General features: G+C 39.8%; 1 protein-coding gene across 2 annotated transcripts in view; it reads left to right on the forward strand.

Annotated features, from left to right (window-relative positions):
- DSE (dermatan sulfate epimerase) overlaps positions 1–23,263 on the forward strand; it is an 80,900-nt gene that overhangs the window by 24,101 nt on the left and 33,536 nt on the right. For both annotated transcript variants that reach the window (XM_030316206.1, XM_030316207.1), the window contains exon 2: positions 3,419–3,887. In XM_030316206.1, coding sequence (XP_030172066.1) covers positions 3,472–3,887 — 416 coding nt within the window. In that variant the 5' untranslated portion in view covers positions 3,419–3,471. The remainder of the gene's footprint in view (positions 1–3,418; positions 3,888–23,263) is intronic.

Here is a 23,263-nt window from a genome sequence, read left to right on the forward strand (position 1 = left end):
AGAAATAGGGGCTTTTCAATGGAATTTTCTAGACAGACTTAAGATGGTAGACGTCTCCTTTTAGGTTATCAGCCTCAGTAGTTTGGGTTAGGCTTTAATTAGGTTTAATTTCTTTCTTTTTTATCTTTCTTTCAAAATTATTTTTAGGCTGCCGGAGTTTCTAGGCCTTGTAAATAGTTTGTTTCCTCTATAAGTTTCCTAGCAGAATTTTTTTCTGAAAAATTCTAAACTTGCTTTGGCTTCAAATAAGGGAGAATAAGGTTTCTCCTTTCTCATTTTTAGTAATGATATCTACTCTGCCAGTCCTAACCCAAGGGTTAATTCAGTTCAGCCAGCATCAGGAGCTGCCTTTTCCTCGTCAAGCACAGTGTTAAGCCCTGTGATACAAAGAGGAAGCTATGGTCCCACCTTCTGTGAGGCACAGCATATAAACCGCCAGAATAGTTCCATGTGATACAAGTATGTGCCAAATACAGAAGAAATGAACTCTTTGGATAGGTCAACAAAGGCCTTAATCACCGGGAGAGCTGTGAAGGCTGGGTGGTTGAGTGCAATGTAATAAGAAGGCAACATAGTCTGTGACACGATGAGCGCCGTGGTCCTTTCTTTTCAGGCAGTCTTTGTGATTGTTCTGTGGAATTTCTGTGGGTTCTACATTGGTCCACATGGTATTCCAACAAGAATTAATGTCTTAAATGTGTGGTAGGTAGCTCACAGCCTTTCTGCCCTCATACCCGCATGTGAATTTGAAGCAATAACTAGGGAACTTTCAATAACAGTTGGCATGTTGAGATGGCATCATTCCCAAAACAACATCTTAATGAGGTTCTGTGCTTCAGGAGCAACTCTTCTTGTTTAAATACACTTAGCCATGACCTACGTAACTGGACGCAATGTGGCAGAAGTGCCTGGGATCACAGCGTGAGTCCTACATTGTAAGGGATCCTCTGGAGCGCCCCACTACCTCAGTAACTCTGGACCTGAGTAGGAGGATAGTATGGATAACAGGAGGAGGAAGAGAATAAAACCAATCTGCCTGTAGCTACGTTTAGGGAATGTTGTTATAGGATCTAAGACAAATTCTAGTCTCCCAGTGGGTTCCTAGCCATCCCTCCAAAATCCAGCACCTCACAAACACCTAGAACGTGAGCTACACATTCAAAAATGAGTAGTTGAGAGAAGATCTTCAATTAAGCATCAAAGGAAAAACTCCTAATCCATCCTCACACTGGGTGCCTAAAACGTCCAGAGTGTTAATTGCATTGGTAACTGCATCCAGCCTTAGACTTTGGGGGATTTAACATATGCAAGCTCTTTTTTTAATTGTTTGCATGGATATTCAATGAAAAAGAGCAAAAAATAAGCCTCGGAGTGGAGGTGGGGGCAGTGGGGACTAAGCATGACTTCAGACCCAGCCATGTCTCTGTGTTGCCAGAGACCACACCCCTCCTCAGACATAACCAAGGAGGACTATTTCTTTTGGCCAGGCCTCTGACCTTGAAGGGTCTAGCCAGCCGCCGTGAAGCTTTGGGTGCTAGACATAATATGAGTAGATTCCAAGAGTTATTTCTATTTCATATATTTTATTTAGCATGGCTATACCAGTTTTTTTTTAATTCATCACAAGTTCTACTCTTGAAATACATCTAAAATGCTTTGCAAAATTGCTGCCATTGAATTTCATACATATAGTCTAAAACACATTCAGAAATATACAGAATATTAGAATTAATGGCAGCGTCCATAAGTGATGCCATATTGCCTTTTTCTTGGAGATACAGCAAGCTGAGAATGTGGATTGATCTCCAATGTGTGTTAAATCTTTAGTTTTCTTTCTTGTGAATTTGATGAGGCAGTTTTTCCTTGGAAAAATAGTTTGTGTTCAGCTGGGGAGGTTGATTTTTCTCCATCAGTTTCTCTCTTTAATAATTGAAAACTACTGTTCATTATTTACATAAAACTGTCTTTTTCTGGTCTGCTTTCTATAACCTTTCCCCTCTGAAGAATTTTAAGAATTCCCTGACTTTCCTCTGGGGGATTTTATGCCTGCTTTATCCCAGATGTAAGACATAGACTAGGCTGAGGTTTTCTTTTTTCTTTTCTCTCTTTTTTTTAAATGTTCTTGTATTTGAAAGACGTTCTTTTAACCTGTGCCACTGAAAAAAAGGGTTTTTAAGAAAGTTAAGTGGTTAAGAAAATATGAGCTTGGTTTCAGTGTCTGACTTACTGGATGACATACCAAAATCCCATGTGCAAAATGAAAAAGTGGGCAGCAGTGTCAAATAATAAGGGGAAAATGCACACATGTTCTTTCAGCCTTTTGATTCTGGGGTTTTATTTTCTGAGTGAAGGCCTGTCAGTTTCTAGTCTCAGCAGCTCCTTGTCTGGTCTTTCACTGCATACTTGGCTGATGTCAGCCCAGGGATTGCAAGGGCTTGGCTGACGGTTTACCCTGCTTTGTCTTCTCCGTCCCCACCTTCTGCTGACACAAAGAGAATATAGCCTTACTCGTAATATTTTGTCTGCTCACATTCTTACAGATGTATTGATCCTAATCCCTGCTTTAGAATGCAGATTGTTAGGAAGCTGGGAGAGGCCAGAGTAAAGGAGCCAATATGAAGAAAGACAGGATTAGGATGCCTGGGTGGCTCAGTGGGTTAAGCATCCGGCTCTTGATCCGAGCTCAAGTCTTGATCTCAGGGTCGTGAATTCAAGCCCTGCATTGGGCTCCACACTGGGGGTGAGGCCTACTTAAAAAAAGAAAGAAGGAAAGACAGGATTTTTCTTCTTTCCTAATGTCCATTCAGATTCCCAGACAACATTTCACCACCAGCTTTTGGTTACTGTGGTTTTCATATTAATGTCTAGAAAATACCATAAAATCTAAACTTTTTTTGTATGACAAAGTGTGAGAAAAATACCAAGGAGAGTTTTTCTTCCCTGCTTGAGCAAATATATTACATGGTTTCCCCAAGTCCAAAGTTCTGTTTCCCTCAGTGAATATATATCTGATGTATCATGTTTAATTGATTAATTAATAAAATTAGATTATTTTTATTTAAGTATGGTTGAGACACAGTGTTACATTAGTTTCAGGTGAACAACTTAGTGACTTGGCAGTTTTGGACATTATGCTGTGCTCACCACAAACGTAGCTACCATCTGTCACCATACAACGCTATCATAATATCATTGACTGTATTACCTATTATGTTGTACCTTTTATTCCCGTGACTAAATTATTAGGTTTTAGTAAGTCTCTTCCTAGTTCAGATTTTTGTTGCATTTTTTTAAAAAATCTAAATTCATAAGCTTTATTTTTTAAATATTTAGACCTCATAATACAAGCAAGGTTGTGTTTCCTATTGGTCATGTTCCCCTGGTTGACATACCCTTTTCTTCCTTTTTCCTCATGTAGGATCTTTCGAAGATGGTTTGGCTGCCTTGGAGACTTGGAGATCTGATGCCACGATGAGGACTCACACACGGGGGGCTCCCAGTGTGTTTTTCATATATTTGTTTTGCTTTGTGTCAGCCTACGTCACCGACGAGAACCCAGAAGTCATGATTCCCTTCACCAATGCCCACTACGACAGCCACCCGATGCTGTTCTTCTCCAGGGACGAGGTGGCGGAGCTCCAGCTCAGGGCTGCGGGCTCCCATGAGCACATTGCCGCCCGGCTTACCGAGGCCGTGCACACCATGCTGTCCAGCCCCTTGGAGTACCTCCCTCCCTGGGACCCCAAGGACTACAGCGCCCGCTGGAATGAAATTTACGGCAACAACTTGGGCGCCTTGGCAATGTTCTGTGTGCTGTATCCTGAAAACATTGAAGCTCGAGACATGGCCAAAGACTACATGGAGAGGATGGCAGCTCAGCCTAGTTGGTAGATTTTTGTCTTTTTCTTCTTACTGTATTAACTCTGTAATTTAAAGAAATGAATTCATACTCAGATGAGATTTCAGAGGCCAGATTTTCACCTAGGTGTGTGTGAGTGGAGGGGAGGAGTTGCTTGTTATTTGTGGTGTCAGCGGCTTATGAATGGTCCACAGTTTCAAAAGACCCAGTAACGTCCATGTTTAAAGTTAGCAGGAAAATATTTAGCTACAGCCTAGCCAAAGAAAACATAATTTGTTGAATTGAGTAAATACTATCATCTCGATTGTTGAGAATTCTTTGCCCCCTGTTTAACAAGCATGTATTACGGTCATCTGGCTTTAGATTTTGCTTGAGCCCCAAGTGGTTAAGACTTTTGCCAACAAGAGATTTTAGCCAGTTAAGATCTCTTTACATTTTATGACAATTAGGAGCTAAAAATGAATGTGATAGGATTAACTGGCAATTTATAAACAAGATCTTATCCAATAACTACCAAACTATACTTATCCAAGAACTACCAACGTTAGGAAAACCAGTGTTGTGTAATTATGTGAGGAATTCTAATTACATAATAATTTACTTCAGATTTCCAAGATTTGAAAACAAACTTGCTACTTCCTTGTTGATTAGCTTAAATTTATTTTATTTGTTTATAGTGAATGTGTCTACCTGCTGTCAGAAAGATAGGCAATGAGTTGATTAGGGATCCTGTGGGTATTCTTACTTGAACTGTGTTTTTTGTTTTTTTGTGTTTTTTTTGTTTTGTTTTCTTTTTTGCTGTTACCACATTTTTATTTTATTTATTTATTTTTAATATAATTTATTGTGAGGTTGGCTCATATAAAGTGTATACAGTGTGCTCTTGGTTTTGGGGGTAGATTCCTGTGATTCATCACTTGCATACTTAAACTGTGTTTTAATGCATATTCATGGTATAATTGCACCAAAAAAATACAAATTATATGAAATATCCTTTTAAAATTACAGAGGCTGCTACTTTTTTATAGGGCTATAGACAGCTCATTTTTAAATGCTTAGAAAAAAATCAGTGAATACATATAATGCTGTGATGAGTTATATCCCACATATCACAGGGGTGAAAAATGGTCATTTGCAAGCTTCCTGAATTCAGTCAATATGGTAATGAAATTTAATTCTTCCTAAATTTCTGCCAGTATCATCAAGAATGCTGTTTGCTTATAGTGTTTGAAGGGTTTTCTGGAATTTCTTAATGAAAAACATTACTGAAGACCTGGTGTTAAATCCATATCAGAGCTGCCTTTTTAAGATTCATTGTTAGGTGTGTATAATCATTTTGAAGCTTATAATATTTTAGGTTGAAAACAACGTTTTTATTTGGTTTGTTTCAAAATTGAGCCATGTATGCAGTAGTTTCTGATTTTGATTTTAATTAACTGATTTTACTCTATTCCTGACACCAAGAAAGAAAACAAAATATGTGTGAAATTTATTTGATATTTGAACTACAAGATTATATTATCAAATGTTATAATTACTCATTTGACATTGTGCCATTGGTTAAAAATGGCACCCATTAAATACTTTATTTAGGAAAAAAAAACTGTTGCCTATAAAGCTGTTTTTCTTTTCTTTTTAAAAAAAGTTTATTTATTTATTTTGAGAGAGAGAGTGAGAGAGAGAGCACACAAGATGGGGAAGGGTAGAAAAAGAGGGAGAGAGAGAAAATCCCAAGCTGGCTCTGCACTGTTAGCACAGAGCCTGATGTGGGGCTTGAACCCACAAACCGTGAGATCGTGACCTGAGCTGAAGTCAAGAGCTGACACTTAACTGACTGAACCACCCAGGTGCCCTTTCTTGTTTGTTTGTTTGTTTAATGTTTATTTAAATTTGAGAGGGAGAGAGTATGCACAAGCAGTGGAGGAGCAGAGAGAGAGGAAGAGAGAGAATCCCAAGCAGGCTCTGCACTGTCAGCTCACACAATGACAAGGGCTTGATCCCGCAAACCGTGAGATCATGACCTGATTGGACGCTTAACTGACTGAGCCACCCAGGCGCCCCCGTGTTTGAAATTTATTTGGAGATTTTACTCATTGTTCAAATGACTTTCTAAACTAGAACATCTGTTTAATTCACAAAGTTTTCCTTTTGGCCTTGTTCCATTAAAATGCTCAGTGATGCTCCCCTGGGCCCTTTTCTTATGCCTATAAGAATCTGAAGGTAACGCCAACGAAGAAGGCTTAGGGGAACATAATGGTGGTGTGTCTTTTATCTGGTATTAAGAAGAAGTACATCTGAGGTGTACATGCATATAAGTTTCTTAATGTGGTTTATTTTTCAGTTGAGTATTTTGTAGGTAAAGAGCTAAAAGGTAACATCTCTATATTCACTTATTTAAGGCTTTGGGGCCATCGTAAAGGAAAAGTTACAGGAAAATACTATCTAATTATACTGATATAATATATAATATTATATATAATATATAATTATATATTTGATATAATATATGATATTATATATAATATATAATTATATATTTGATATAATATATAATACTAATATAATTATACTGATATAACTGTTACGTGTCCATTTTATATAATGCATACCATAAAGTACAAAGGGAGCCTGAAAGATTGATCCCAAGGGTGGTAGTGATTGAAAAACAAGAGTGTGCAAAACTTCTTTCTTCTTTTAGCATCATACTTGCGTGTGTCTCCCAGTACCCCAATGCGTGGGCTCCACAGAAAGATGAGTCCTGTCTGTGTGCTGTATGTGCTTTTGCAGAGATGCCACATTCTCTCTCACACTCTCCTTGGTTCTTCTGACTTCTTCATAGTAGTAAAAGTAGCAGAGTAATTTAAGCTTGTTCTTAACTTAGTTCTAAAAATCAAATTTAGGGGCCCCTGGGTGGCTCAGTCGGTTAAGTGTCTGACTTCAGCTCAGGTCATGATCTCATAGTTTGTGGGTTTGAGTCCCGCATCAGACTCTGTGCTACAGCTCAGAGCCTGGAGCCTGCTTTGGATTCTGTGTCTCCCTCTCTCCCTGCCCCTGTCCTGTTCGTGCTCTGTCTCTGTCTCTCAAAAATAAATAAATGTTTAAAAAAAATTTTAAATAAAAGCAAATTTGAAAAGATGTCATTTTTAACCTCTATATAAAGTGGCAAATCATTTTCAGCTGTAGATCTCATCTTCCAAATGAGAGCTAGAATTTGGGCTGCATTTGGCTCTGTATTAGATGAAAGCTTGATGAGACCTTGGGACGCCTGGTGGCTCAGTCGGTTAAGCATCCAACTCTTGATTTTGCTCAGGTCATAATCTCATGATTGTGGGATCGAGCCTTGCATCCGACTCTGCACTGAGCGTGGATCCTATTTGAGATTCTCTCCTTTCACTGCCCCTCCCTACCTCAAAAAAAAAAAAAAAAAAAAGAAGAACTTAATATGAAATCATTTGGAGAAAGCCTAATGACCTGATACCCTAAATCTAGAGCTGGTAACAATAGAAATGCATTTTGATTCACTTAAAGTAAATTCATATTTTATATAATTCAATTTTTATATAGTGTCACCTAGTCACTAGAGCAAGGTCTGTGTATGTCATTGGCCTTTGGGGGTATTCTCAGTTATAAATGGTTGCTTTCTGCCTTCAGACCTTACATAGTTAAAAAGAACACAGCCAGGGGGTGCCTGGGTGGCTCAGCTGGTTACTCATCTGACTCTGGATCTCAGCTCAGGTCATGACCTCACGGTTTGTGAGTCTGAGCCCCACATTTGAGCCCCATACTGGACCCTGCACTGACAGCATGGAGTCTGCTTGGGATTCTCTCTCTCTGCCCACTTGTGTTCTCTGTCTCTGTCTCCCAAAAATAAATGAATAAATAAACATTAAAAAAAAAAAAGAACACAGCTAGACTTCAAATAAATATTCTCCATCAGTTCCCCCCCCCCACCTCCCAGAAGCTTAAAATTTAAGGTAGGAAAAAAATAAAAGCAGTTCTTAGTAGGGATTTAAAGAAATATCCAGAAAGTCAATTTTTGGAGTTTTGGGAGTCAGCATATATTACTCTACTTTTCCTAAAATTTTCATGTGTATATTTTCATTTACTTATTTATAAGATTGAAATTAGAAGTAGCTGAGAAAGAAAGGGAAAGAAAAAGGTTGGGGATATCAGCTGAATTAAGAATGAGACCGTTGTAAAATGTTGTCCCTCGCAGACCATGGGTGGGCCAAAGTGGGCCCGGCGTTTTTCGACAGCAAAGAGAGTAGGCTTCGTTAGTTCTGAAGTGTAGGGTGTCCATGATATCAAGAACGGATCAGTTATTTTACAGAACTACTACCTTTGAGCCAAGCGCCAGACAGAAATGTCTCCTGGGGTTTGGGGGAAGAATCTTCCCAATGATCTCATGAACACCCTTACAGTGCACGTGTGATGAGTTGCTTGCATGGTGCTGTTTTTTACGCCAGACCAGACTAATGTTAAAGGCAGGGTTGTGTCTTTGGCTCACGCATGTATCCTCCAGCTCATAGCATGGCATGAAGTAGATTTCTGTCCAGTGAATGAATATACCATAGCATCCCCGGATAAAGCATCTCCAAAGTGAAGTTCATTGAAATACAGGGATGTATGGTTCAGCCTCAGACCACTTTTTTTTCCCCTAGTCTAGCTTAATCCTTCAGTAGAATTTTGTATATGTATCAGGCAGGCTCCCTGTACATTGTGTACCTCACTCAAGCTAGCGATCAGTAGATACCATTACACTCCTTAGGAAGTTCTTGCAGGGATCTATAGCTAAAAACAAACAAAGGAAGTAGAAAAAAACTCACTCGTGATTATTGGAAAACACTACAGATCCTTAACCGCTTAAGAAACGTGCAGTTAAGTTGATCCTATTTTACTTAATAACGTGAAGAGATGAATGCATTTAAAAGAGATTTAAGATAAGATTGTAACAAAAAGGATTTGTTGTTCAGCTCTAGTTGATAGCATATAGCGATCCTGTGTGCATTTCCAGGCAACAGGCTTTTTTGTCTAAGCATTGTACACCCTGGGGAACGGGCCTTGCATAGTGGTCTTTGGAGGCAAAACAGTGCTGGCAAGAAACTGAGGTTTCCACAGGTTTAAAAACCTGCCATTTTATTCGCCATGCATCCTTTGGCAGGTGTTTTACCCTGTAGCAACCTCAGTTTCTTCATCTATAAATTGTGGATGAGCCTTCCTGTGCAAGATAGTTCTCGGGATTAAATGAGATAATGCATGTAAAGCTTTTAGCATTATGTACCTGGCCTGTAGCTTTACTAAAAAGTCTATTATCTTTAGATACGAACATGCAGCTTGATTCTCAAGTTTCTTGATACACACTACTCCGTTTTACCTGCTCTGTCACTCCGGAGTTGTGTTTTTGAGAAGGATTCATTGTGAATCATGCTTTCTTCCTTTCTTTATAGTATTTTTGCTTACTTATCGTCAGAAAATAAATCACAGAGGAAAGAAATTACTTCATTCTTGCATTGGAGCCAGTCAGCTACAGGAAATCAGAACTGGTGAGGGAAACAAAGAAAGTTGAACTTTGGGACAGAGAAGTAATTGTACTTTGATTTGCAACAGACTGAGTACTAAATCCTTGCCTATGAATCGCAACTTCTGGACAGTGATATCCGAGAGTGTATTTGCAAAATAAAATAAAATAAAATAATAAAATGAAGGAGAGGAAAAAAGAAAAAAGAAAGGAAAGCCTCTGGCATATGGAAATGAACCAATCAGTCTTATTCCTGTACATTCCAAAATGAAGTGTGTGCCTGTCTTTCTCAGTGTGGCCTGCTGGCTCCGAGTGCAGTTCCCTACAGCTGTTTTGCAGACTTTTTACTTTTCTAAGTTGTTCGGTAAGGCTGGGAATCAAAGGAAGGGGGAGGGTGTAGTTGGGTCCCAACACGCGCAGCCACAGCACTGTGAGTAAAAAGATCAGGTTTTCCTCTCCTGACTTTACAGTGGTGAAGACTGGGAGGCTTAGCCCAGAATGCACCTGGAAACCATTGGATTCCTGGGAAACAAATGTTGGGCTCTCAGAAAACCCAGCCCCCAGTTCTTCTGCCTTTTTGTCATTCCTGTTTCTCCTTCCTTTTACCCTTTCCCTTATCGATTTGCCGCTCTTTTTCTCTGTTCTTCTCATTCTGTGATCTAAAAGAAGTGATCCCCTTTTACCCTACTTCAGATCCTTGAAAATAGAAGGCTAAAACTGATGACTATGAGGCTTTTGATGATAGTCAGATGTTTTATAAAAGAGAGCCTACATTTATTTTATTTATTTTTTTAAGTAAACTCTACCCCCAATGTGGGGCTTGAACTCATGACTCTGAGACCAAGCGTTGCATGCTTTCCTGACTGAGCCAGCCAGGCTCCCCGATGATCAAGTTCTTAAAAATGTATAGAAACACATGTTAGGAACCTGGCCACTGGGAATTCTCTTCTTGAAGGCTATTTAATAAGCGGGTTGTTGCCAGTATAATAATAAACGAAGACATTGGGTAAGGACTGAGGTCAGGTGACCCATGGTGGGAGGAAGCATGTGAAGAGTGGCTAATTGAGAGGTGACGTCGGGTGTGCGGGTTAGCCGTGCATCTCCTTTGGGATATGATTGTTTGATACACAACAAGCAAAGCGTTCTCCACCTATTATTTCAACTGCTGGTGAGGATAAAGTAGTTTTAACAACGCTTCTTTCTAACAACACAGTTAGACGTTCTACAGCAGCTATGATCATACACAAGTGAGCAGAAATCCCAAGTTAATTTTTCTGGTTTTCTTGTTGTTTGACTCTCAGAGTCCGTATTGGTGATGAGTGACTCTCTCTCCTACCCCTCCTGCCCTTTTAGTGTCATTTTGCCTTTTTAGGTGTAACATGGGCTTTTAGAGTTCCCAGAGGGAGCGATGCTTAAGGCCAGAGGAATTCTTGTTCATCTTTTGATAGAGCTCTAAGTCAGTGCTCCTCACCCCATATATACAAACAGGGGCCACACAAGTGGTCCATGTGGTCTTTACAATCTGGACGCTTAAATTTTTCTAATATGAAAAACTTGCCAAGCATGATGTTTGAATTTTGTGCATTTCTTGCCCCTTATCTGGAGGGAAAACATTAATTGACAAGTGCTGCTCATGTGTCTGTATTCTGTTCCAATGATGCTTCATAGTCATTTTTTTTTAAAGTTGGCTTTCTCTGTCAGGTAAAATAGCAATCAATTTAATACTACTTAAGATGTAGGGTCTTCAGGCACCTGGGTGGCTCAGTCGGTTGAACATCCAACTTCCGCTCAGGTCACGATCTCGCAGTTCATGAGTTCGAGCCCCACGTCAGGTTCTCTACTGTCAGCTTGTCAGCACAGAGCCCGCTTTGGATCCTCTGTCTCCCTCTTTCTGCCCCTCCCCACCCCATGCTCTCTCAACAATAAATAAATCTTAAAAAAAAAGGGGGGGTCTTGCCGACATTAGGTTCTTACTAACGCCGTACAGATATTTCTAACTCCTAGAGAGTAATAATGACATGAGTATGCCCGTGGAGTCTCTTATAAGTGAATAGTTCATTTTACCTTAGTGATCTTCAGAGTGGCTTTTTATTTCTTCCTCTCCTTCTGCCATATCCATTGAGGGAACATGTTTTAGCCATGCTTAATACAGTCTGCCTCATCCATCTTTCCTTTTCCTTTCCAGTGTCAATATGCTGCATTGGGACAGCAGGAGGAGACATTGTCAGGGGTCTCCAGATCACTGCTTATCCCACATAAGCCTGTGGTTTAGAAGCTTTGTGTGTGGAATGGCTTGGAGGGGAGGAATCAGGAGGAGGGAAAATAGGTAGAAGCTTATAATATTAGTCCAGGAAGGAAATGAAGACCACAGTTAAGACAGTGAGGGTGGAGAGGGGCACCTGGGTGGCTCAGTTGGTTAAGCATCTGGCTCTTGATTTCAGCTCAGGTCATGACGTCACAGCTCGCAAGATCGAGCCCCGCAATGGGCTCTGTGCTGACAGCACAGAGCCTGCTTGGGATTCTCTCTCCTCTCTCTTTCTCTCTCCCCACCCTCTCTCGCAAAATAAATAAACAAAATAAAAAAAATAAAAAAAAAAAGGACCGTGAGGGGGGAGAGAAGAAGGAATGATTTTAAAAGACACATAGGACAGAGAAGCTGCACAGGGATTGATTGGTTACGAGATACTTTCTCACCATGTAGTTCTTTCATCAGAATTCCAAAGATGTCCTTTTTTTGGGCAGGGGGAGTTAAAAATTGTCTTTATTTCCTCTTAATCTTAGGGTCATGAGTTTGGGCATCACATTGGACACAGAGCCTACTTAAAAAATGAAAAATTAAACAATGGTCTATTTCATATCTGCAAAAAATCATACTACAGGTCCAATTCATTTATAACAAATATACAAGTAGATTAGGGTTTTTTTTTTTAACATTTATTTATTTTTGAGAGACAGAGCAAGCAGGGGAGGGGCAGAGAGAGAGGGAGACACAAAATCTGAAGCAGGCTCCAGGCTGTCAGCACAGAGCCTGATGTGGGGCCTGAACCCACAAACTGTGAGATCATGACCTGAGCTGAAGTCAGCTGCTTAACCAACTGAGCCACTCGGGTGCCCCAAGTTTGTTTTTAATTGAAGTACAGTTGACATACAATATTATATTAGTTTTAGCTGTATAACAAAATAACTCAACAATTATATGTTATAAAATGTTCACCACAAGGAATATAGTTACCATCTGTCACCATATGAAGTTATTATAATATTATTGACTATATTCCCTGTGCTGTACTTTTCATCCCTGTGACTATTTTATTTCTAGAAGTTTGTACCTCTTAATCCCCTTTACCTATTTTGCCCATCCCCCCCACATTCTTCCCCTCTGGTACCTACCGGTTCTCTGTATTTATGAGTCTGTTTTTGTTTTGTGTATGTGTGTTTGTTTATTCATGTGTCTTTTTTTGTCTGATTTATTTCACTTAGCATAATAGCCTCTACACCCATCCATGTTGTCAAGAATGGCAAGATTTCATTCTTTTTATGGCTGAGTAATATTCCGTCTCTGTACACACCACATCTTCTTTATCCATTTATCTGTCAGTGGACACTTAGGTTGCTTCCCGATCTTGGTTATTGTAAATAATGCTGGAATAAACATGGGGTACATACATCTTTTTGAATAAGTATTTTTATTTTCTTTGGGTAAATACCCAGAAGTGGAATTACTCGATCATATGGCATTTTGATTTTTAAATTTTTGAGGAACCTCCATACCATAGTGGCTGTAGCAAACTACATTCTCACCAAAAGTGCATGAGGGTTCTCTTTCCTCCATATCTTCACCAACACTTAATATTTCTTGTCTTTTTGTCACTAGCCATTCTGACTGATATGAGGTAACATATAGGTATTCTTAAAAAGACAGATCCCTGGGCCCTACACAGACTCCGTGAATCACCGTCTCTTGGAGCCAGCCAAACCACCCCCAACCCCATGTGATTCTGAGACACACTAAAATTTTTTTTTTTTCAACGTTTATTTATTTTTGGGACAGAGAGAGACAGAGCATGAACGGGGGAGGGGTAGAGAGAGAGGGAGACACAGAATCGGAAACAAGCTCCAGGCTCTGAGCCATCAGCCCAGAGCCTGACGCAGGGCTCGAACTCACGGAGTGTGAGATCGTGACCTGGCTGAAGTCGGACGCTTAACCGACTGCGCCACCCAGGCGCCCCAACACACTAAAATTTAAAAAGGGAAGGAAAGGGGCGCCTGGGTGGCGCAGTCGGTTAAGCGTCCGACTTCAGCCAGGTCACGATCTCGCGGTCCGTGAGTTCGAGCCCCGCGTCAGGCTCTGGGCTGACGCTCGGAGCCTGGAGCCTGTTTCCGATTCTGTGTCTCCCTCTCTCTCTGCCCCTCCCCCGTTCATGCTCTGTCTCTCTCTGTCCCAAAAATAAATAAACGTTGAAAAAAAAAATAAAATAAATAAAATAAAAAGGGAAGGAAAAGGACGTTTTAAAAAATGGTACTTGGCTTTTGTCTTGGGTGAAATGGTTGCACACCGATGCCCAGATGAGTTAGGGAATATGGGAGAGAGAAGATAGTTCACTTTTTCACGTCTTTTGGTGTCACTGTTTCTTCTGTCTACTTTATCTGTCTCACTTTGTCTCTGTTGATATCAGCCAATGATGTGGACAGATGCATTTCAAAGCCCTCTGCCTCGGTTAACCAGCACAGAGGCTCAGAGATACCCTTGGTGGATATCTTGTGTATATTTATTACTGTACATACTTGGGCCTCCTGTAAGTTCAGTGTCTTACACTTTCACCTGTCCTGTGGCTTCTGCACTGCCGCTGCTAGTCTCTACTTCCACCATTTTACTCCTCCCTCGTTTATTCTGTTGTTCACTCTTGCCACTCTGTGATTGCATTTTGCTATCGTTGTTTGTGTCATTGTTGAATGTGGGTAAGCTTCTCAGGAAAAAATACCTTTAGGTGTCAAAAAAAAAAAAAAGGTCAGCCTATTGTCATCATAAAATATGTCCCTGTCCAGAGCTTACAGATTTTTGGTCTTATTTTTCCTAGAATTTTGTGATTTTAGTGTTTTAAGCTTTTCACTGACAGGTATTGATGTGCATCTCCCCCGTGGTCCACTTGGATCATACGGGACCAGCATTTTCAACTCTGCCCTTAGTCTACTGGCAGTAAGTTTACAAACCAGCTCTGAGTTGGTGTTTCTGCCTACAGAAAGATGTATCTGTTCCTTTCCTTCCTCCTTCCCCTCCAGCCCTACCCAGACTTCAAAATCCAGTTTAATTTCTCCTTTCTCCATAACATTTTCTCTAGCCTGTTACCCTTCTCAAATCCCACAGTTATTACTTTTCATGTGACTTGTGGGTTTGCAATGGTAAGTGGGTTGTTTACTACTTGGTTCTCTGATCAGGAATATATATCTTCAAGATGCAGCCCACTCACAGTGTTTTTCCAGAAACATCCGGGGCTGTAGCCTCTACCCATACCTTCTCCACTGATTCAGATATGCCAAGGGAGCCATGCAGACTTCTTATAGGATGTTTTGTCTGTCCAGTAATTCTTGCTTTATTTGTTTGCCTATCCCACTGGCACATAGGCTTAATGAGGGTAGCACCATCATCATGTTTTACTTTTGAGTCCTGAGAGCTATAATATGGTCACCAAGATGCTAATAAATTCTACTGAAGGAATGAATGAATGAATGAATTTTTATTGAGAGTCTGAGCTTACCAAGAGCTGAAGTCCTGGATCTGTACACATCTTTGCATCAGATTTGGTACCTTGTACACCGTGTATGCTCATATTTGTCTGCCTCACTTTAGCTCCTCAGGCCTGCGTGTCATCAGCCTGTAATCACAGAGGTATTGTTCCTTGGCCCAGTTGAAGGCCAGTAGAAGGTATGTCAGGATTTGACATCTCAGTGGATAGTTTACCAGGAGAGTCAGATTACCTGCTCTTTGAAGTGCTCCCCAACCTGGTATTCTCTTCTCCCCAGGTCCTCAAATTTTGGCATCTGGCATCTTAATATGTATGTAATATTCATGGGTGTTCCCTATCAGGTAACCTCAGTAGGCATTTTGTTTTTGTTTCTGTTTTCCCATTAAAGCCACCCGCTTCAGTCTTCTAAATGTTTGGTAGTGATATTAGGCAGTGGGAGGTGATAATTTACTGGAATTAGAGCAAGGGCTGGGGAGCCCGACTGCCTGTGTTCTAACCCCATTTATGGATTCTGTGACCTGTAGCATGTTAGTTGGCTTCTCATGGTTCAGTTTCCTCACCTATGAATTGATGATAAATATAATATGTCATAGTAGAGCATTAAATGAGTTAATGAAAGATTACCTAGCATAAGGTTGTTACCTTTATTACTTTGCTTAAATTTTGTTTTCTTATAAGTTGATGCCAACAAAGGTAATTTTCATTTATAATAAATATATGTACATATTCATTTTATGTATGTGTACTGTGTACTTATTCTGTTCTAGGCATCGTGCTAGGATTGGGGATATGAAAATTTGAGGGCGTGTTCTACATCTTGCCTTGTTGTTGACGTATGGAAGATAGCCACTAGTGAACAAATATGAATGCAGATGATAAATGCTGTGACTGGGAAAGTACAGTGTGTAATGGGTAGGTAGAGAGGTACTTTCACTCAACATTAGAGCATCAGGGAAGACTTTCACACTAGGGGCTGGCAGACAAATAGGAATCAGCCAAGTGAAGGGGAAAGAGAGTGTGTTTGATTGTTTCAAGCAGAAGTCACTGATGTTCAGAGGCCATGACATAAGAAAGCACAATGCTTTTGAAGAACTGAAAATGTCATGTAGGGAGGAGACTAGCATGTGTGGAGACTTTGAGTAGGAAGCCAGGGGCTACAAGGCCTCCTCTGCCATGTGAAGGAAGGAGCTTGGACTTTTCCTCACAAGCACTGTGAGGCCATTGAAGGGTTTTAACAGGGCAGTGACATGGTCCAATTTGTGTGTGTGTGCATGTTTTAATCTGTTCAGTGCAAAATAAAAGAGAATACCATATGAACAAGTTTGTAGTTTCATAAGGTAACTGAAGGAAATTCCCTGGTAACCACAGCACAGACCCAGAAATAGCACTTTGCCATCCTGAGAAGGCAGCACTGTGCCTGCCTCCACAGCTGAGAAGTCATAGCTGTCCCCACAAAGCTTACCCTGACTTCAGTCATCGTGCCCTCGTGTTCTGTTATACTTCATTCAGTTGTGCCTCCCTAGGTACAAGTTCAGTCTTCAGTCTTTTTCTATGTGCCGTTTCTCCACCATCTCTGTACTTTTGTTACAATTTATCTGTGGAAGAACCTGGGCCCTTTGATCTGCGCAGCCTCCCGCAGTCTGGATGTTGCTGATTGTATGTTCAAGGAGTCCCTCCACCCTGGGTATTTCTTGAAACTGACGGCAGGATGCTGAGCTGGAGCCAACTGTTGTGATCACTGTGACACAAGCGTAGGTGGTGGTTGTTTTCTCATCAGGGGACATAAAAGGGCTGCTGTTTTCTCCATGTGACAGATATGTGTTTTAGGAAGAGTCTGGCCACATGTGGAGACTAGCTTGCAGAGGTCAGACCAGAAAGACCAGTTAGGCCTTTTGTGTTTATCCAGATGAGAGCCTGGAATAGGGGCTCTGAGAATGGAAAGCAACGCTGGGCTCCAGAAAATCTCAAGAATTCAAGTGTATAAGACTTGACAACTGTATGGGAAGACAGGATGGAGGAATTTCTTTCTGGGATGCTGAGAGAATGGCCAGACCTTTCAGTGAGATTGCAACATTTGGAACTGTTAGAGAATGCCAAAAAAAGGTTGGTTCTAGATATACTGAGTATGAAGCACCTGTGAGCCCAAGAGGAGAAGTCGAGTTTGCCACTCTCAAGCATGTTTTTAGCCACTTCCTGTTTATCGACAGTGTATTGTGACTTAAAAAAAATGTCACCACAAAAAAAGATTTTTTCCAAGAGAAAAATGCGCTTCAAGTACAATATACTGTTTCTGTTGATGATAGAAAAAATGTAGAAGGAAAGTTCAAAGAAGGTCAGATGTAATTAAAGTAGGCCTACCATAATAAATAAATGAATAACAATTGGAAGAATGAAAAGGCAAGGCCCTAATGGAGCATTATAGCCACTTGGGTGTCTTCACGTTGCTCTTTTGGAGCTGAAACCAAAATGAAACATCATACAGGCGGCACTGCAGGAGGAAAGCATCAATTGGAGCGGATTGGCCTCTTTCTTCTAAAGTTAAAGGAAGAGGGGCGCCTGGGTGGCTCAGTCGGTTAAGTGTTTGATTTTGGCTCAGGTCATGATCTCGTGGTTCATGGGTTCGAGCCCCATGTCAGGCTCTGTGCGGACAGCTCAGAGCCCGGAGCCTGCTTCAGATTCTGTGTCTCCCTCTCTCTGCCCCTTCCCCAGCTCACACTCTGTCTCTCTCTCTCTCTCTCAAAAATAAATAAACATTAAAAAATTTTTTTCTTTTAAGTTAAAGAAAGAAAAAGAAAAGATTCTTGAGGAAGTGTGGATAACCATTGGGCTTATAACAATTGAGTGAGCAATTTTGAGTTTGTTTCTGTTGATTCATTTACAGGAAATTCACTCTTAGAAGAAAAAATCTGGGGAAAGGAAAAGATAATAAATATACACAAAGAAATGAAAATAACTAAAAACAAAACAAAAGAATAAATCCAGAGATATTCTGAAAACTTTATATTAACTTGAATATCTTCCTGCCCTAAACTTGTGGCCATAATTTTGAAAAACCAGATGGAGTTTAGTATTTTACCTTCCTTAGAGAGTTTGTTGACCTGGGAGAGATTTTGAAGTATTACTGAATCCAGTTTGAATCTTTTCCTCTTGCTTTTCTACTATGGCCTGTCACTGGTCACAGAAGATGGAGAAGATGTGGTTGCTTTCAACATTTGGGGTGGGGTCAAACTTTTATTTTCAAAATGATGTAACTCTAGATCTAAAACTTGGGAGTGTTTAATGCTCATGGCATGTTGTCTATAGTTTATAAGTTTGGCTCACAATTGAAATTTAGTTTATTCATTAATTTTGTTTTCTGGCAACATGTGAGCTAGCACATCTTCCAAATTTGTTATGATTCACAAAGAAAAATCTTAAAGTGACTTTTTCCACTTTACTGCCAGATTACTTTTTAAGAAGTACTTAAACTGTGTCTTGAGGACATGAAATAAAATAAACATTATTGGTACCGACTGCTGTTCATAGGCATTATTTCATTGTCTCTCTTGAATGTAATTGGCTTCAAAGCAAAACACAATTGCTTTGGGGAGGATGAGAGGTGTTTTTCTGCATAGTGATAAATTATTTTTCATTCCTGAATTGACTGCCTGTGCCTGTGTGGTGTATTCTGTCCGCCTTTATCCTACAGTACCTTCTGCCCTCTACTTTGAACCCGACTGAACTTGTCTAGTGTTCTGGGTTCCTTCCTGGTGATCTCACGATGGGATTTCCCAGTGTTGGCTTGGCCCTGTGCTGGAAAGTGTTCTGGGCAGGCTGGGTCTCAACCAAGCTCCACCCATTGAAGCAGGCTCTGGGCCCAGGTCCTCTCTGCCTGCAGGATGCATCTGGCCAGCTGCTTGTTTGGTGTGGAGTTTATCCTCTGAGACCTTTGCAGACCTTTCTGATTGTGACGCATAGGAAGAAAAAAATGTTGGCATCACAACTCAATACACAGGTACCTTTAACTCTACATTTGTAAATATGTAAGTGAAAGTTGCATGAATTGGCCCTTGCATTTAAGTCATGCTTCGCACTCTACAGTTTTCTATTCTGTTCCATTTCATTAAATTCCACTAAAATGTGTTGGTCATAACCCATTATATTTACTTCATAATCTGTTAATAGCTTCTGATTTAAGATTTGAAAACTCTCCCTAACATTCTGATAAACATGATTCCTTTTCAGAGAACCCTTTCTTAATATCCTTCTTCCTAAATATCACCAGTGAGGGGACTGTTTCACTCTGTGAGGTGGCCTCTTTATTCCTTATTTTGAATGTTTAGAGTACTTGTTCCTAAAATATATTAGGAAGGATCTTTTATTCATTAGGAAAGAGTGCAAATCTGTGATTAATGATTACATTTCAGGTTTCCAGCGCTAAGTGGAATAAATTCTGCAGCACATTGTTTCCAATTGGTGCCCAGAATAAAATCAACCACAACTCATTTACTGTTAATAAAACCTTTAAAAAGGCATACTGTAAAATAGAAAAATTTTGACAAAGCATTAAAAAATGGGAATTTGGAGTAAATATTAACCTTACTGAGGAAATCATAAGAGAAAGTTAAATATCTTTTCATGTATCCTAACACCTTAAAGTCTGCCTCATTTTGGTTTTGATATTTTCCTACCATTAGGGTAACAAGATTTAGCAATTTGAATACAGTTTTTGCCATTGTTCAGGTGTCCTTTACTTTTTAAACTTTCTATTGCAAATAATTCTTTACTTTTTTGCATGTTGTGTTGTCAGAATATTAGGGGATTGCTCTTTAAAATAAATGGGACTAGGAGTGCCTGGGTGGCTCAGTCGGTTAAGTATCTGACTTTGGCTCAGGACATAATCTCACAGATTGTGGGTTTGAGCCCCACGTCGGGCTCTGTGCTGACAGCTCAGAGTCTGGAGCCTGCTTCGGACTCTGTGTCTCCCTCTCTCTCTCTGCCCCTCCCCCCCCTCAAAATAAATAAACATAATTTTAAAAAATGTTTATAAATAAATGGGGGTAACCTCATGTTCAGGTAGAAAAGGATCTGAAATTCTTTATGAAATTCTGAATTCTTTATGCTGGAATGGCATAAAGCAAAGAACCAATTACATTAATTTATATGGAAATATTTTTTAGTGTTCCCAGACCCAAAAAATAACCTGTCTTAGGCTGTTCTGATAACTTAGGGCACGTCTTGCTAATGATGTGCAAAAGACATTCAAATAAAGCAAAGATGCTCACAGACACAATTCAAGTTTTGGCATGTGGATGCTGAAATACCAAGTGTGGTTCCCAGGGAAGGATCCTGGTGGTGCCACTCTTGCTGCTTGGGGCGTGTGCTGCCTCTAATGGCTTGCTACAAGACAAGTGCTGAACACTATTTTCGCTTTTCCACTTTTTTTTGTCAAAGGGAAGATCTTGAAATTTCCTTCAGCTAGCAAAAAAATGCGTACTAATGTAGGTCTTTCATAAAAGTAAAGTTGCATAATCCAGACTTTGGAAAGGTGGGAGAAGCCTGTATTCTTAACCATTGATCTTCTTGAAGAAGTAGCCGCCAGAGCCTTTTGACTTGTGATGATGTGGCTCTGCTGTAAAGCTGTTGATTTGTTCTCCTTTTCTATCTTGTGTTGGATTCCTTGTGCTGTCTTCTTTTGGGGTACATATCCTCATTTGGTGGAGCAATTCTCCATTGGTTTCCAGAGAAAGTGTTCACGAGAGGTAGATTTTGAAGCCTCACATATCTGCATGTGTTTATTCTGTCCTCCAGCTTGAATGTAACTTGGCTGGGTATGGAATTATACTCTGGAAATTGTCTCCCTGAGTTTCGAAGGTGTTGTTCCATTGTCTTCAAACTTTTAGTGTGCTGTTGAGATATCTGATGTCACTCTGATTATTGATGGTTTGAACGAAACTTTTTTTCTCTTTGAGGCTTTTTTGGGTCTTTTCTGTCACCACTGTTATGAAATTCTGGGTGTTGGTTTGGAATGGTTCTCTTTGCATCCCTGTCCTGTTGCACCTGACGGACTCTTTCAGTCTAGAAACTCCTGCATTGTAGTTCTAGGAAATTTTCTTGATACGTTTGATTTCTTCCCCTTTTTTTTTTTCTTTCTTTTTTTCTTTCTTTCTTTCTTTTTTTCTTTCTTTCTTTCTTTTTTTCTCTTTCTTTCTTTCTTGCTTTCTTTCTTCTCTTCTTGGTGAGATATTCAACCTCTAGGACCAATCCTCTGATGTTCTTTTCTGTTTTCTATGTCATTGTCTCATATCTCTGTTTCTTGATATTTCTTCAACTTTCATTTAACCTTTCTAATTAAGCTTGTCTTTATGTTACTTTTCATTTTCAAGAGTTCCTTTTTGTTTTAAAATTTTTTCTAGCTGCATTTATCATTTTGTTAATCTGGGCCTCTTCTTTCCTATTATGGGATTTCCTTAAGTCTCTGGTAGTAATTGACTGCCTATTCATATGTGTGGAGCTTTATATTGGTTTCCTGTTGTGGTTGAAACAAATCACTACAAACATAGTGACTAAAACAATACAGACTTATCTTACACAAGACAAGATATAAGGTTAGATTCTGACTTGGCTCTCACAGGGATAAAATTAAGGTGTTAGTAGGACTCCATTTCTTTTTGGAGGCTCTGGGATGAGCTTTATCTAGCTTCTAGAGGCCACATAAATTCCTTTGCTCTTGGCTCCCTTCCTACATCTTCTAAGCCAGCAACATCACATCTCTCTGATTTTTTTCTCTGGTCACATGTCTCTATGACCACAGCCAGGAAAGGTTCTTTGTTTTTGAAGACTCATGTGATTGGATTTGGTTCATCTTGATAAACTAGGATAATCAGTCACCACAGCCCTTAATTTAATCACACCATCTGTGAGTTAGGATGTGGACATCTTTGAGGGGACCATTGTTCTGCCTACCACAGGTTCTAAACAGCTGATTATCCATTCTATGTTTGTGTTGGGGAGGAAGTTTCATGTACTATAAGGTTGATAACAATTTGGTTCCATCTCTTTCCTTTGGAAACTTTGATGTCAGAATCTTTAGATCTTTAATCTAGGTCATAGAGTACTTAAGCTTTATGTATCATGTTATGTTTGCAATAGATGACATTTTTAATTTTGTATGTCATGAAATTCATATTGAATTTTAGAAGAAAAATAAATATATAAAGATAAACACAATTATTATAACTGATGAGCCACTGTCAGAGCCAACATTTATAAATTTTTGTTTTTTTCTGAACTTAATTTGAAAACTTTCATAAATGCATAGAAGTTAAGGAATTATGTAGTTATATCTACTTACATATTCATTTCCTGTATTCAACAATTATTTGTATTTCTAGAGTCAATTTTCCCTTGGTTGATTTTCTCTTACTACTTGTCTCTTGCATTTCATAGATTTTTGTCTTTATTATTTGTTTACTACTATCAATGTTGGATTTAATTCCTTTTTAGCTTCTTTTTTTTTTATTTTTTTTAAAATTTTTTTTTTTCAACGTTTATTTATTTTTGGGACAGAGAGAGACAGAGCATGAACGGGGGAGGGGCAGAGAGAGAGGGAGACACAGAATCGGAAACAGGCTCCAGGCTCCGAGCCATCAGCCCAGAGCCTGACGCGGGGCTCGAACTCACGGACCGCGAGATCGTGACCTGGCTGAAGTCGGACGCTTAACCGACTGCGCCACCCAGGCGCCCCTCCTTTTTAGCTTCTTAATGTGGAAGCTTAGATCATTGATTTTATACCTTTTTGTTTCCTAATATAAACTTTATAGTGTCATAAAATTTATTCTAAGGACTGCATTAGCTGCATCCCCCAAATTCAGATACATTCTATTCTCATTATCATTTGTTTTTGCACTAATTTATAATTGTCTGTGATTTGTTCTTTGACCCATGAGTTATTTAGAAGTGAGTTGATTTTGGGGCGCCTGGGTGGCTCAGTCGGTTGAGTGTCCGACTTCGGCTCAGGTCATGATCTCACGGTTTGTGGGTTCAAGCCCCGTGTCGGGCTCTGTGCTGACAGCTTGGAGCCTAGAGCCTGCTTTGGATTCTGTGTCTCCCTCTCTCTCTGTCCCTTCCCTGCTCTTGCTCTCTCTCTCTCAAAAATAAATA

Source organism: Lynx canadensis, chromosome B2, assembly GCF_007474595.2.
Source record: "Lynx canadensis isolate LIC74 chromosome B2, mLynCan4.pri.v2, whole genome shotgun sequence".
Taxonomy (NCBI): domain Eukaryota; kingdom Metazoa; phylum Chordata; class Mammalia; order Carnivora; family Felidae; genus Lynx; species Lynx canadensis.